The sequence below is a fragment of the Xenopus tropicalis genome, chromosome 2 (genome assembly GCF_000004195.4).
Source record: "Xenopus tropicalis strain Nigerian chromosome 2, UCB_Xtro_10.0, whole genome shotgun sequence".
NCBI classification, from domain to species: Eukaryota; Metazoa; Chordata; class Amphibia; order Anura; family Pipidae; genus Xenopus; species Xenopus tropicalis.
In genome coordinates, this window is record NC_030678.2 from 113,748,276 (window position 1) to 113,765,473 (window position 17,198).

A 17,198-nucleotide genomic window follows, 5' to 3' on the forward strand; every position below is an offset into this window, starting at 1 on the left:
TCCAGAGTGGCCAAGTCAGCTGCTAAAATCAAACTGTGTAAGAAATAAGTTTACTGTAGCCAGGAGGTTCATTGTCTTCAATACTTTTAATCATGTAGGTATCACTAAATGGATACCGTTTTTTTTCCACTGCCCCCTTACCCAAATTACAGCACTATAATGCCTTCTACCTTTGTCACCACAGCACCCTTACTAAGCGTTCCCTGAGTGTAATCGGCCATGATAGGTATCAGGGTGTCAGAAACAGAAATATTATTATATATCAGTCCTATCTATTTAAAGCAAAGTATCAAAATTCTTGAAAAAAGACTATAAACACAAAATTGCTTGCTCGTACACAGATGAGTTCACAATGATAATAAGAGGGTTTTTCGTGTGCCCTGGAGAGGATTAGCAAAATGGGCGCTGATGCATACTGTATTAAACCACAGTAAAAGTAAATTGCTTCTCACTGTTTTCCCTATTCAAACAGAATCTGATTAAAATGTGAACATTAGTTCGTTTGCATTGCCGACAAGCATCCAAGCAATGGCTAATCAGTGTGGCGAGAGGCAGTGCTGTCTAATTCAGTCTAATTCACTGATCTCTGATCACTACATAATGCAAAGGAGAAATTAAACATTCTTTTAAGGGTTCATTTAATATTAATCATGTATGCCACAGTTATGGAGTACTGCATAAAAATACTGTCTTACAGACATTTGGATTCTACTTACAGCTTTCTATCTCAAGAGTGCAATTCTGCTCATCCAGTGGGTACCTCCTTAAGTCCATCATGCACGCAGCTGTTGTTGTTATTCTGATGTAAACAAACAAAACACATCAACACAAACAATTAGGTTACAGTGCAACTGTCACTTACAAATGCATAATTTAGAGCTAATTTAAAGTTGAAAATACATGAAGGATGAAAATAGGATGAGGTCTATTCAGTCTCAAATAAAAAACAGTTCCAAATGCTGATAAATAGGGCAAATGCATAGTGAATAAAAGAAAAACTATTTGTGGTTCATATGTAATAAAAGATACTAAGTTTGCCCAGTAGCAGTAACCCATAGCAACAATGTTTGTTTTAAAACAGCGACCAGTAAATTGTACCAGCTGACTGGTTGCAATAGGTTACTGCACATGGGCAAACTTAGTGCCTTTTATTACATATGGAGGCCTGTTGATTGTGTATGAACCACACATACCCTAGGCATTAAAATCAGAGAACAGGCTGCACAGGTCAGATGCAGCTAATCAGTTTTATGTGTTCTCCTCAGATAGTGACATCTACAGTATATTTTGTCCACCCTACAGTCATTAAAGTCTCACTCCCTAACTACAGATATGAATGTTGCATGTTTAAGTAATTTAACAAGTTAATTCATTTTCTGTATGGTGTCCTTACGGCAATAGATCCTAAACTGGGGGGGGGATGAACATTTACTCTCCTAGATACACCTAGATACACCTGAAAGATGTGTTTGAAGATCAGTTAATATGAATATGTATTTTCCATCCTAGATAGTCTTGAATCTTTGACTAAATGACTAATCCACTGACAAGGGGGGCAATAGCCAATGGCTGGACATTTGAAAAAGTTTAATAACCACTGGCCTGCAAAAACAAGTATGGCAGCTGTACAATATTATATTTTCCAGTTAGTAGATCCCATTATCTATCAAATAAACTGCAATTGAATTACAGCTTCAAGTAAATGGCCTGGGGGTGGGACTAAATCAAAATGACTAATAGTGTTTGGGTTGGAGATGTGTGAATCATCCACAATTTGATTCACAAAGATTTCTCAACTGAATGGCACAATTTCGTATTGATCCGGTTCATCCAGTCCTTTAATTTATGTTCTGATCACACATGTTAAAAAACAAATACAGATTCAGTTTTCACATCATGAATCATCATTTTCTTTACCAAATCAAGATTTATGGGGACAATTTAGCTCTTGTTTATGCAGGGGTCAGTCCCCTCTAGCAATTGGTAATTGCTTATAGAGATGGAGCATTTTTGCTATTCTCCCTCATTAAATTTTAAATTGTGTTGGCTAAAAGGCACCAAAAGGAAAAAAAAATACACTAAAATTGTATCACCTCCTAAAATCTTTTAAATGTGTAAAACTACTTGGGGGAACTCCTGCTTCTCTTTTAACTAATAACATCATATTAAATCCAAGTAGTGCCTAACTAGAATCCATTGCATCAGAATATCAATCTTAGCAATGTTTCTAAAACACAGACACTTGTTCTGTAAGCACCAAAATGGAGTTTGGATTTTAAATAAAAATATTATGCTAGTGCAAGGCCATCATTAGCAATGATTTGTCTCTGGACTGAAACTTCATCACATTCATTTGCAAATCCTGTAGACAATCTTTATAAATAGGCAGAAATGATGCAAGTAGGTATAGATAACAGATAATAATAGATATATAGTCTGTTTTCAACAAGAAAAAAAAACAAAATTCCACCAAAAATTTTCCTATTTCAAGCATTTAAAAGTAGGACCCATTGCTCTGTGATATTATTGATAAATACAATAATTGTGCTTATGGATGTTATTGTAAAAAAAACAAAGGAAAAAAACACTTTTAATGGAAGCACCTAAGCATTGGTCCAGACACCCTGCAAAGCTAGTTAAGGAGTCAAGGACATGGCTCTGGAACCATCTGGATATGGTATTTGTAGGGTAGTTTAATCGTACTGGCTATGGCATGAAAGAGAAGGCGTTAATATATCTTAATCTAACACTTTCTCCAGAAGTTCTCTTGGTTTGACTGTTGGTTGTTCAGCAGCCAACCTCCCTCCCATTCTCCTTTATTACCGTACTTTGATTAAAAGTTGTAAGGTTTTTATTTTTTTATACTTTGTTTATGTTGTCATAGCTTTATTGTCTCTGGTGGGTTTCTTGTGCACAGCATAGAGGTTATCAGCTCACAACATTGATTACATTAGTAATCTGTGGTGGGAATTTGACCTTATCGTAGCATAAGAATCCTGGTTGAATGGGAAGTTTCATGCCAGATGCCCTTGCCCCCTTTATCATTCATTTAGTTGTACTGTTTGTAATATTGTACTGTTGTACTGTTGTGGTAAAACATGTCTTTTTCAAAATGTATCAATTAATAGAGCTTCTCCAGCAGTATCCTGCATTGAAATCCATTTTTCAAAAATGTAAACAGATTTTTTTATATTAATTTTTAAAATTTCACCTGGGGCTAGCCACAACCATGTGACTTGTGCTCTGATAAACTTCACTGCTGCGCTGCAAGTTGAAGTGATATCACCCCCACCCTTTCCCCCCACCAGCCGATCAGCAGAACATTGGGAAGGTAGCAAGATAGCAGCTCCCAGTAGGTATCAGAAGAGCACTCAATAGTAAGAAATCCAAGTCCGGCTTGGGACTCCTCCAGTTAAATGTAGGAGTAGGAGAAACAATAGGTTACCTGCAAACAGTTCTAATGTGTAGTGCTGGCTCCTTCTGAAAACTTAGACTCAGGCACAATGCACTGAGATGGCTGCCTACATGCCAATATTAAAACAAAAAAAATACATTTGTTGGTTCAAGCAGGGGAGCTGCTACCATGAGGGGAGTTGAGAATCACGCCTCAGGCGGCAGCCGCCCAAAGTTACCAGTGGCAAAAAGCCACTCCTGGTAACTTTAGAATTGTATTTCTATTAAAACAGAAATTTGGCAATTGCACTCTCCACACTAGCAATGTGGACCCCCCAGGCACTGTAAAGGTTCAGGGGCCCCTGGGTTCAAGAATTACATTTTAAATTATAGAGTAAATTATTTGCTATGTAAAATGTTATTTAGAAATTAAAATTATACCATAAAATCATGACAGTATCCCTTTAATAGGAGCTACAGCAAGTCCATTTTGGCCCCCTTGGCAGTCACAAAAGCTTGCTATTAAAAGTGCCGTGCTCAAGCCCTGAATACTGGGTCCTGAGGGTGACAAAGTAGCAACTAAAAAAAATAGTTGATATGCCTTGGATCTACAGGTGTTGCTACAATACAACTCCAAATATGTTATGGTTGTCTGCTGCATCTTTGGAGGGGGATTGAGCTGCAGCTCAAAACTGAAGGTGGTGCTATAGTATATTAAATTATGGCTAGATTTTTGAGGCAATTGTAAAAATAAATGGTGTATAAGAAACTCCCAAGGCATCTTTATCAGTGGGCGAAAGTGAGAGTCCTCCTTCTGATAACTAGGATTTTAAAAATCCTATAGAAATGAATAGTGAGTAGAGGAATTTCACTACAGAATTTCATCACAGTAGCAGAACTAAAGAAAAATTCATCTGGGTGCTACAAAATACCCTAAGATCTGTCCTTTGTGCAACCACTGAGCTTTGAAATTAAGGGACAAATGTAACTTTGTAAAATCATTTTAATACTTTCTCATTTGAATTCCTTTTGCTACACAATGGGCACAGTATAAAACAAAAGAATAACAAGAACTGCATATGTAATATAAGAAAAGACTAGGAATACAAAAATACAGATGGGTGCAGCTTATAAATAATAATAATAAAATATGACAATTCTGGCTAAAATACTATGGGGCAGATGCATCAAAGCTCACCACCTGTGAAATAACAGCTCACCACAAAAACTTACCAGCTTTCTATTCATTCTTATGGGAATTTTAGAAGTGTATTTATAAAACGGTGAATCATATTTTTCACCCATTGATAATATTTTCTATAAATCCCATAGGAATGAATAAAAAGTGAGATTTTTTTTAAATGAGTTATAGTTGTACACTATGCTAATGGCGCATAGTACATTTTTAACAAAAACCTTTTCTGTCTATGGCAGCTTCCCTAACTTTTGAGGGGAAAACAGCATTAAGACATAGCATTAAGAAGCTAGGCAACACTGAAATTAAGCCTCTTTAGTTGCTACATTGCTAAAGCTGTTCATACTTCATCTGGGCAGGAGATACATTCAAGACCCATTAGGCCCAGATAGTACAACCAAACAAATTCTAGGAATTGTTACAGGTGTTATCAGTTGCATTTTTTGTGCCTCTTTGTGTATGCTTCCCTTTGAATTCTTACTGGGTATTACTACAATGTCACTGATATCTTGACACCATGAGTAAAAAAAAATTGCTTTAGATGAAGGGTGGGCCAAATTACCAGGCTGCCTCAGAGCACCAAAAAAAATAGAACCAACCCTGGCCCCACTTATTTTCATCTTGGGTGGATTAGGATAAACAAGGGACAACCATTTGCTTTATATACATTGGAGAAACTCAACAAACCCAATATATCAACAATCAACAGAGGAAAGAACAAGCCCCTTCCCCACCACAATCTTGTAATAAAAAATATACAGGGAAATACAACTATAGAACAAGCAGGACAGTCTTTTGATTTTTAAGTGATAACACATGCACTGTGTTGTGGAAAGATGATGTACATGATAGTAGAGGTGGCATCACTTTTATCATACATTAGTGCCTAACAGCGCACCATTCCATTATAGGCAAATCTGTTGTTCATCACACATACAGGCATCTTTTGTTTTCCAGTTTAATACTTACAATGTTACTTACAGCCCAAACGTGTCAACCAGAGTGTAGCACTTTGTGAGATTCCAGAGGATCTCTATGTGCCATCTGGTGTGTGGGAGGATCTTATGTACTGAAAATGCTTATTTTAAAATGAATTTGTAGGCTGACTGACAGAATAATTTTGCAGTACATATTCTGCACTATAAGAAAAAATCTTGCCCTGCTTTCTCAGGAATTGTTACACTTTCTAAGGAATAAATTGAACTAATACACACAAATGATTTTTATACAGTACCTACAAAGTTATAATTAATCCTTATTGTCTAACTTGCATATTGAATGGTCACTTATTTATTAATAAGGAAAACTCTATCAAATAAAAAACATGAAAATCTCTATTTTTTTGCGTTTATGAGCTCTAAAATCTCAAAAAAATTGAGTTTGAGAAATTGGCTTGACTTTGCCTATAACAACTCCCATTAATTTCTCAAGCTTTAAAAAGGCAAATTTTTACATTAGAGTTTTCCATTTTTTGCACTTAATAAATACCAGACATTCAAAGCATAACTTGAATTCAAGTTTTTTAAGCCAAAAGAAACTTGAATCGAGAAAAAAAAAAATCAAACTCAACCATTGATAAATCACCCCCATTCTGGATAACAGGTCCCATATCTGTACTATAAATCCCATTTGTTATTATCCTGTACTGAACCAACAGATTCTGTGTTATGTCCATTTTGATAAGGCAAGCACTGGACCTTAATCTGCTTATTAAATAGTTTGCTGTAAGAGCAAAGACAATTTAGATCTACAATCTACATTTGGCATTCTTGAATTATTTTAATTAATTAATTTCAAACAGAAGTCAACATTTCATGTGTACAGTATATCTTTTTTCCCCATAAGAAAAATGTTGTCTTAAAATGTCTGGACAAAAACTTATGTGAAATAAATCTTTTTTTTTAGGATTTCCCCAGTTATCAGTTGATGAAGGATGCAAAGGGAGCACCAAAAAATCAGAATGTAAAGGTCAGAGAAAAAAAAGATGGAATGTTAAAAATACACAGGTAGAGAAGATTTAATTGATGAGTAAATAAAATATGTTAGGGCAGATTTATCAAAATGTGAGATTAGGACTCACTACAGAAATATTCACCCACTTTCTATTTAGGGGTGACATTGATCAATGTACGACAGGTCCGAATACAAAAAATTTGTATCTTTTTTAAAAGTTACAACTTTTGCATATTTTCTGCGACTTTTTCGTACATTTGCATGGCTTTTTTGTACTTTGCGGCAAAAAGCGTGACAAAATGGTATTGTTGTGCCAAGTACAAAAGTTTTGGATTCAGTCAAGCTTCGGTATCATGACTTTCCTTGGGCCAGGTTGGAGCTGCAGAGTGCCATTGATTCCTATGGGAGGCTTCCAAAATCATGCACAGAAGGATCAAAGTCGGAAAGGTTTTCCTGCAGTTTACACCACTATACCAAAATTATATGATAAGATATGATTTTTTCGTAATTCAAGATACAAATTTTTTAAAAAGCACAATACAAAAAAATCGTACAGGTATGGGATCCCTTATCCGGAAACCCATTATCCAGAAAGCTCCAAATTACGGAAAGCCTGTCTCCCATAGACTCCATATTAATCAAATAATTCAGAATTTTAAAACTGATTTCCTTTTACTCTGTAGTAATAAAACAGTACCTTGTAATTGATCCCAACTAAAGGTGGCCATACACGAGGCGATTTCGCTCGTTGTGCGATGAACGATTATATCGACAAACGATCGTATGGCGATCGAGTTCCCATACGATATGCCACCCACGGGCAACGATAATTCGGGAAAGATTTCGTCGCATCATTATCGTAAAATACGTACGATCGTACATCTACGTACGATCGAATGTCGTTGACTTCCGGTATGGAAATCCAAATTACGGAAAGACCCCTTATCCGGAATACCCTTGGTCCCGAGCATTCTGGATAACGGGTCCTATACCTGTATTTGATACGATTTTTTTGTATCGTGCTTTTTAAAGCTACGAAAATCGTACTTTGATAAATCTGCCCCTTAGTGTACTAAACCTTTGCCAGTAGTGTATATGGTGTATATTATGTATTGTATAGTGTATATTGCCAGTAGTGGTATATGTCACTATAAGGTTTTTTTGTACAAAAAGTTGCATAAAGGACATCTACTATTGTAAAGACTGGCGCTTGTATCCTTTCTTCTGTATTTCTTAATAGAATTAAGAGTGCCTATCTTGGCATTTATCTACACTGCAAACTGTCACACCTAAATTACCAAAAGCAAATTTATAGTCAGATAGTGCACTATAAAAATTTTTTATATTTTCCTGTAAACCATGGCACACTGATGAAAAATCAGAATCATGTGATGTATATATAAATATTTTAAACAGCAGTCAGTGTGAGAATATAGGTATCAGTGATGCAAAATAATCAATTTCAATAATACCACATTCATAAACAAAAACACTTAATCCTTACACATAAACCATATATAACATAGTGGGCATATTTATCAAAATATGAGATTTTTAGAAGCATATTCATCAAATGGTCAACTCTGTCATTATCATTGATAAATATGCTTCTATAAATGCCATAGGAATGAATAGAAAGTGGATGAATTTTTCTGTGTTGAGCTCTAATCTCACATTTTGATAAATCTGCCCCATATAGTTTCTTTCCTGAGGCAAAGCGATACACTTGATTGGTTAGCCATTGCCAAAACACATCAGAAGAGCCTCCATTGATCATATTTCTTTATATGACATGAGCATTAAACCCTCAGCCTTTTTACAAGTGCCTTCTATAAGCTGTTAAAGTCAAGTATTAATGTAATTTTCAGGGTACTTTTATAGCGCGTACTTTTCAAGAAATTTATTACTTCCAATTACTGTATAAACTTGCCATCTAGAAACAGTTGAATTACAATTTAAATAAGATGAATAATCAGAGCATCCACAAATCTGCACAAGCATGCACGTAAGAATCATTTGGTTTCATTTTCTTCTGTCTATAAATAAAGCTGAATTGGCATTTGCATGAAATTACACAGAAGATCTTGTATAGTGGATATCTCCACAGCAATATCTGCTATGTTAGATCTATTCAACTATAGTAAATTGCATTTAGGAAGCGGCAGAATATAGTATCTGCAATGCTTTCAGTACAAGACCAGATTAAAGGGAATACAAAATTTATATGAAACAAAAGAAACCTCAATTCACGTTTTTTATACATGTTTTACTTGTTCAAATGAATGACATTAGAATAAATAATGGGTAGACGGTTTAAATTATGTATAACTTACAATGAGACCTCCAGGGCTAACAAATTGGGGAAACCGGGCAACAGTGGCATAACGATAGAAGCAGGGCCAGGGGGCCAGGACCACGGAGTCTGCTTCCTCTATTGTTGCATATTGTTCCCACTCCCCAGCACCTCTCAGGTAGGAGAACAGGGATTTATATGCAATTGATGGGGGGGGAAGGGGAATCCATAGCTCTTGGAGCTACCATATAAAAAAAGCAGAAAATGCTCGATAGATAAGAAAAGAGAGATTTAAGATTATGATGAGGAAACATTTTAAGGGGGTGCGTACTTGTGTTTTCTGTCTGTGTGTTCACAAACAAATCTGTGTATTGACTGAAGAGAAGTATAGAGGCCTTTGAAGGAAACATCACTACTACAGAAGATAAATAATGTCTACATTTAATTACATGCCAATGTATACCAGTTAATTTCAAAAAGGTGACAAGCAGGGAAAACCAAAAATTATTGTTTCTCGCAGTTGTGCTTGGCACAACTCCCACATCTATATTCATTTATGTATACAGGAACAGGGCTCTGGCATAAGAATGTTCTTCTACGATCTTCCACATTCATCCTGCCTGACATAGTCAACTGTAATACAGAAATAGCCACTCCAGATTAGACTTTGCTGATATGGTTTGTTATTCACAGGCCCTGTTTTCAAGCAAATGGATGTTATACAGAATGCTTGGGACCTGGGGTTTTCCAAATAAGAGGTTTTCTGTAATTTGGACCTCCATACCATAAGTCTACTAAAATCATTTAAACCTAAAAGGAGAAGGAAAGGCTAATAAAGAGTTAATCTCAAGCTGCAGGCATACCTTCAGTTCTCTCAATAGTGCCCTTAAGTCTCCCCATATTTCTCCTGTTCAGATGATCAGAAGCTTCATAGGAAAAAAAATACACTGAGCTCTGTAAAGAAAGTTCCCATAATTCCTCGCTTCTGCACCAAGACCAAGACCAAGACCGGTGTACATGCTCAGTTTGTAAGACTATGACGAAGCTTCCTGCTGATTGGCTCAGATCCACATTCCTAAGGGGAGGGACTTAGTTTTTACCTTTCCTTCTCCATTAATTAAACTCAATAGGATTGTTTTGTCATCATTATATCTTTGTTGGGATTAAATAGAAGCTACTGTTTTTTTTTTTATTACAGAGAAAAAGGAAATCATTTATAAAACTTAGAATTTATTTGATTAAATAGATACTATCATGATTTTTATGGTATACTTTTTACTTCTAAATTGCACTGTTTACATAGCCAATAATTCACACCACCATTTAAAATTTTATTCTTGAACCAAGAAATGTATTTTTGTAGTTGTAACATTGGTGTGTAGGTAGCCATCTCAGTGCATTGTGCCTGAGTCTGAGCTTTCAGATAGAGCCAGCGCTACACATTAGAACTGCTTTTAGGTAACCTATTGTTTCTCTTACTCCCATGTAACTGGCGGAGTCCCAAGCCAGACTTGGATTTCTAACTATTAAGTGCTATTCTGATATCTACTGGGAGCTGCTATCTTGCTACCTTCCCATTGTTCTGCTGATCGGCTGCTGGGAGGAGGGGATATCGCTCCAACTTGCAGCTCAACAGTAAAGTGTGACTGAAGTTTATTAGCACAGGTCACATGGCTGTGTACCCTGAAGAATATGGCTAGCCTCGTGAAATTTTTAAATTAAATATAAAAAAGTTTTTATATATGCCTAAGGCATAGAGGCGGGGCAGGCAATATATGATTGACAGCTGGGATTTTTAAATGCCTTTATAATGGGTTTGGATGTCTTAATATAGAAATTAATGTGGGTTTCTTGTTTAATTTGAAAAGGACTTTTATTATACAGCTTTTTATGTCTGGGTACAGGTCCACTTTAATGCATATAAGAACCAACATATTTCACAACACATTAGACATTATTTGTTGCCCCAGGAGAGTTTCCAATAACATGCTGGATTTATTAAATTGCTGCAATCATTGAAATCTGCCTGTATAAAACTATGTTTAACAAGAATTTGATTTAATATTGATATTAAATTGATATTTAATATCTATTTTGCTATAAATTGCTATTTGATATTAAAAATGTCTGTGAAATATAGATTGTTCAGTGATAACTTTATTTTATAAGTCGATATTGCGCTGATCTATGTTTTCAAGCATCTAAACCTGACCAAAATACAATACAAAACTGTTGCAGTACATTCAACCCTAATCAGCAAAAACGTGACCTAAACCACCCCAAACTTCACCACTTTGGAGTAAACCTGGCATTTCTTCTGGCTTGTAAATTGTGACCTGCTGCACTAAAATAGAAAATGATAGAATAATATAGTAAATATTGTTTAGCATTGTTTTAGCATTTGCTACAATATGATCAGATAAGATTGCATGAACTAATCTAATGCTAATTTTATTGATTTATTATGGGCACTTATGAAGAAATAAAAATGTCCTAAAAAGATGCATGGTATTTTTAGTTATAGCTTCTATTGGCAGCATTCAATATCCAGCATATAAATCTGTATGCAATTTAGTTAGGATTTCTATTTATTGGAATATGAAGTTAGTTTGGAAGGCTCACCAGTTCTTTGTGGACTTTTGGCACCCAAACCATATTGGGTGAATTAATTAAGCTTTTTAAGCTGCCTCTGCCTTAAGACAATCATCAAGCATTTCATTCTTCAGTCTCCAAGACCATTTATGAATGCCCAAAAAAATTGTTTAGTCCTCCTAGTTCATCTCCTGTTGTCCTTGCCTAATGGTCATCGCCACATGCATCTTTCTTTTTGGAGAAATTGACATAAAAATGGTTCTATCCATAAGAATACAGTATATATGAATAGGCGATACACATTTGAATTACGAATAGTAGTATATTTTAAGGCATGTTTTAAAGGTGGTGTAGCCTTCTGATTCAAAAACAGCTGCACATTTTTGGCAAAACCCAGAAGTGACGTCACGCGCATGCGTAAATGCCCTCCTTATGCCGCCGAATACTACCCGCACATTCGCAATTGCTTCCTATGACGTCAACAAATGCTTATTGTGAATGTGCGCCCAAAATTTAACACAAAACTTCTATGGAACTCTAGTCAAGGTGCAGAATTTTTTTTTGGGAACTGGGGTTTTCAGGTTAAGGAGTCTTTCTGTAATTTGCATCTCAATACCTTAAGGCCAGGAGTCAAGCAGACAATCTGTTCCGTGTGTCCCTGGCCTACTGTACATCTACTAAAATATAATTTAATAATTAAATAAACCCAATATTATTGTTTTACCACCAATAGAATTCATTATATAATAGTTAGGATCAAGTACAAGGCACTGTGTTATTATTACAGATAAATAAGAAATAATAAATTATTAATAATTAAATATTATTATTATAATTAATTAATTAAATAAATGAGTCAGAAACAACCTTCTCGTAATTTGGAGCTTTCTAGATAATGGGTTTCCGGATAATGGAAATTATCTGACAGAGTTCAGATAGGAAGATGAAAAAGAGAGGAAAATGGATAAAACCAAGAAACAGAACTTGACAATACCAGGATTAGCCATGTAAGGAGTAGAATATATATACCTGAATCTCTTTGCCATTACATTTTATGTATCAAATTACCGAATAGGGCAAGTTGTGGCAAAATTAGATGCAAATGTGTGCTGTGGGCCCTGGGAATATGCCGAGATTGTTTTATTCAGAACTCTGTAGAAGTACAATGTTTAGATAATTGCCCTTCCATGTTGAATTGCTCTGATGGATGGAAGTGTTCAACAACAACCACTTTAAGATCAGTTAGGACAGATGCCATTCAGATTTGTGTAAGATTGCCGATGATTGATTTTGTTAAGTTTGAAAATGTTCAGTCACTGAGAGAGACAATAAATCATTAGACCTAATAATAACTGCTTTTCCCAAAGGTACTGATAAAAGTAATGCTCCTAGATATGTGAATGTTATATTTCTTTATCCAAGATACAATATCCATATCTATTTTATCCACATTTATTTTGAACTTGAAATCTCTTTTTGAAACGCTAAAATCTATTAAAGAAGTGTTAATACTTGTGGAATGCTTTCAAGTGTTATTCTGAAATGAGGCATCATGGAAAGTCTCTAGAAAAGTCTTTTTCAACATTATTAAACTATAATGCCAGCATTAATATAATTTAATTTGTTTTAATACATTTTTTATTTACCTCAGACCATATAAAACTGTCCCATCTGGATGAAGCCGTATCATTCGATTTTTCACTGTAACTCCATGTACAAAGGACTTTTTGTCATTAAGAAAATAAGTGTCAGGAACCCAGAGCTGATCTGCCACTCGGTTGTCCAGAGTGAGGTTGAGTGGGATTCCAGTATAAGCTAGCCTTTTGTCTCTCCAGTACTGCTGAAAGTACATAGTCAGGGTGTAATCCTGCAACAAAAGAAAGCATACACTTCTATTAATGCTAATACAGGATATAAAAATATACATTTTAAAGGTCTACCGTGTCTGACCCCTTTGTTCCCTTGTAATAATGGAATCAAGCATATTTTTTACTGGTCAGGCTGGAAAATAGCAGCCAGATGACAACCCTTGCTCCATCTCTTCACCACTACATTGCAAAGCAAGGAAGAGACAGGGTGTGCAAGTGCACACTGTAACAAAAGATAATAAAAGGAAATTAACTTGTGATTATACGTCTGACTGATATCCACAGCCTGTATAGGGTGGTACTGACATTCTTGGTTCTGTCTTGTGTATTCTCATCCACTGACATCTTCCCATTTCCAATATTTCCAATAATGAGTAGTTAAGGAAAAACAGTAAACAGCACGTGTCTAATAACACAAAAGCAATTTTGGGTTTATGTACAGATGATAACCACTTACAGGATAAGGATAGGACAAGAGAGCTTGTAAAATAAAATCATATTTTTTGTCTTTCAAACAGTCTTCTCTTCAAGAAATGTGCATGCAGGTCTCCCACCATGTCTATGGCAGGCTAAAGCTATAACAAGGTTCAGAGCTTTATTTATTAAACAATACTGAGACCTTTGCTCTTATACACCAGAGTAAAAGTCAAAGATTTACAACTCACTAGAAGAAATTTTTCTGAAAGGGGTACCAGAGGTATGAGAGCAAATATCTTCTACCATTATGCCCCTTCCTACTTTATTATTCACTACAGTATATCAAGGAGTCATTTTCAAGTTTCCAGGCCTCATTTGACATCAGAAGTGGCAACATACTATAAGGCACACTATATCACTTGATTTAAAAAAAGCCCTTTCTTATTATTTTCGACATAAGAAAGGTTTGTTAAAATCCTTAGTTCCTGTTTGCATTTGATTATGGGATTCAATGGTGTGTTTCATAGAACACAGTCTGTTCTACATGCCCCACAGTAGTGCGTCTATTTGCAAGACCCAGACTAAGCACATGACTTGAATTAAAGCAACAGGAGAAAGGAAAGAAAAACCCAAGGAATTGGATGTCAGTCGCAGTTCCCAGTAATTCAGCCTTAGGCATTAAACTGTCTGTAATTACTCCTGCCTTACCCATTTCACAACTGGAAAGAAATAAATCAGGTTTTGCCATGCGATGCAGCAGCCGCAGACACATCCAGCTCTGTATGTACAAGAGTGCACTAATCGCATTTCCTTGTTATTAAGCTATGGTATTGGTGCCTAATGCACTGTAATAAACGCAAGGTGTCTTTTGTCAATCATAGCTGAAATTATAATGCCAGTAATGCTTCCGAAAACATGTATATCATAATGGACTTTTTGGCCTGCATGCCCTTTCAACTAATTTAAATGAAGAAAAATACAGTGCATTTAATCTGAAACTGTAGCCTTACAGGAGACCACATCATTCACTGTATAATGCACAGTTATAATTTATTTATAAAGCAACAGATTATTTAGCAGAGCTCTGCATTTTACAAGTAACAATTACACTCAAGAGTTAAAATATAGTATAAAACAAAAAAGGATAAGATATTATCTTGGTTTTCTACGAAACCGACTGTTACGAGATCAATGAAAATGAAGGTGGCCACTAAGAGGGTTTTTTGGGCAACTATCCTGTTGTAACATCACATTTCTGACAGTTTGTGGACTATGGGAAAGCAGGTGGAAACCCCTAATGCAAACATGTAGCAATTATAATGATTGTTAATCTCACACCAATAGAATAATAATAATAATAATAGTAATTCTGTAGAGGCATAAAAGATATAGACAATATACATTATTTTTCTAATTTCAAACCTAGCAGGGTGTATATACTTTTTAATGTCCCATTTGTCATATGCTTTAAAATAACAGTTCTATCACCATTTTATACCAAAACAGGGAGATTTCTAGAAACACATAACCTTACGGATAGACAATACGGGGCCTCATTTATAAACTATAAACTCTGCACATTTGCACATGGGCAGTGACCCATTGCAACCAACCAGGTTTTTTTTTGCCAGCTGAAGGTTGAACTTTGAACGCAATCATCTGATTGGTTGCCATGGGTTACTGCCCAGGTGCAAATTTACCCAGTGTTTATAAATGACCCCCACTGTGCATAATTAAAGTGATATCAGTATACTCTACAGGTACATAGTTATAGTTAATTTGTGTTAAAAAAAATACAAGTCTGTCAAATTCAATCCCTTTGTTGCTTTTGATCTATTTAGGGGCCATTTACTAAACAATTTTGAGATAATTTTGTATTTTTTCTAACTTTACGTTTAACTTACAGAACATTTTGGAATGTATGGGAAATTTAAAAAAAAAATTCAATGAGTTTTTCGTGGTTTTCTTTAAATTTCTGTGAAAAAATTGTATTTTGCGCAAAGACTACAAACATTTCAGAATTCTTTAAAGCTTTAGTTATACTTTCCTCAGGACTATCTTTTCGCCAGGTTTGATCTGTCGAGTACCACTGAGTCTTTTGGAAGGCTTCCAAAGCCAGACATGGAAGGCATCAAAGCCAGAAAGGTTTTCGTGGCTTAACAAACTTTTCGGCACAAAAATATTGGGACTTTCGGAATGCAATTCATACGAACGATAAAAGCATTTTTGTGACATTTTAGAACTTCAGAAATTATGCTGGTTTACCATATCGTGTTTTAAGCCCAGAAAGAAATCGGATCTTAGTAAATCTGCCTCTTAGTATCATTAGCAAAAATAGAGACACCTAAAATAGCAAAGGCCAAGGAGAGACCTCTGCAGTATTCCAAAACAAAATTGCTCTATTTAAAGTAGTGGTAAATTGAGCATTTTCTTCGTGATCTATCATTCAGTCAGTTCTATACAAATATTCATACAAATATTAGGTTCCAGGCCAATATTCCTTAATTTAAGCAGTAATTTGTGTAATACTGTACCAAATGCTTTGACAAAGTCTAAGTAGCCCACATCCACTGCCATCCTAGAGTCTAAGTTTTTGCTCACCTCCTCACAGGAGGCAAATATATATTCGCTTGCCAGGATCTATTTTGCATAAAAAGAATGCTGGCACAAACTAATAAGGGCTCATTTTAAAGGAGAAGAAAAGGCATTTTGGCATTTTACTGCCAATATTAGCCACATTAGTGCCTCCAAGAACGCTATAATTATTCTGCAGAAAGCTTTATCATACCTGAGTAAACAGCCCTAGAAGCACCCTCCATTTGTTTCAGATAGCAGCTGCTATTTTAGCTTGGTCCCAGTAACTTCCATACTGCAGCTCTATCAGTTGGTAGCTCAGATCATACATTCTGATGGGAGGGGGACTGAATTCTTATGAATTGTTATGGGAGGGGGAGCAAAAAAAGAGAGGGCAGACTCCTGTCTCAAACCTGAAGGAGCCCTAAAGGAGAGGAAGTCTGATACTGAAGAATATGTTTACACAAAAGATAGAGAACTCTTGTGTGAGTGCTTATGGCTGTATTTAAGCAGACCTTTCTAATACAGCTTACTTAGTGTTTACCTTTTCTTCTCCTTTAAAGCCACTGGGTGCAAGTGCAAAAGCACTGAGGCTCATAAGAGCGTGCCCCTTAGTACTCATTGTAAGAACATTTGTGCCCAGGGGTGTACTGCTCTTTGCAGGGAGCGCCAGAAAAAAATCTCTACTCTCTTCAACCAGTTGACCCCCTCTGATACTAAGAGTCCTATCCCTTCTTGCTTTTTTTACTATTTACATATTTAAAAGATGATTTTATATGCATTTTACTCTTTGCAGCAATGTCCTTTTCATTCTTTGTTTTAGTTGTCTGACAGCTTTGCATGCCTTATTGGCCTTTTTGTTTTTAACTACCAACCTTCACAGTGATGCTTCTATCAAATAATGAGGTTTGCA

General features: G+C 35.7%; 1 protein-coding gene across 1 annotated transcript in view; it reads right to left on the reverse strand.

Moving 5' to 3' along the window:
• Positions 1-17,198, reverse strand: part of gabrb3 (gamma-aminobutyric acid (GABA) A receptor, beta 3) — a 106,099-nt gene that overhangs the window by 29,987 nt on the left and 58,914 nt on the right. Inside the window, 2 exon segments of the mRNA NM_001102694.1 lie at positions 717-799; positions 13,073-13,293. Coding sequence (NP_001096164.1) covers positions 717-799; positions 13,073-13,293 — 304 coding nt within the window.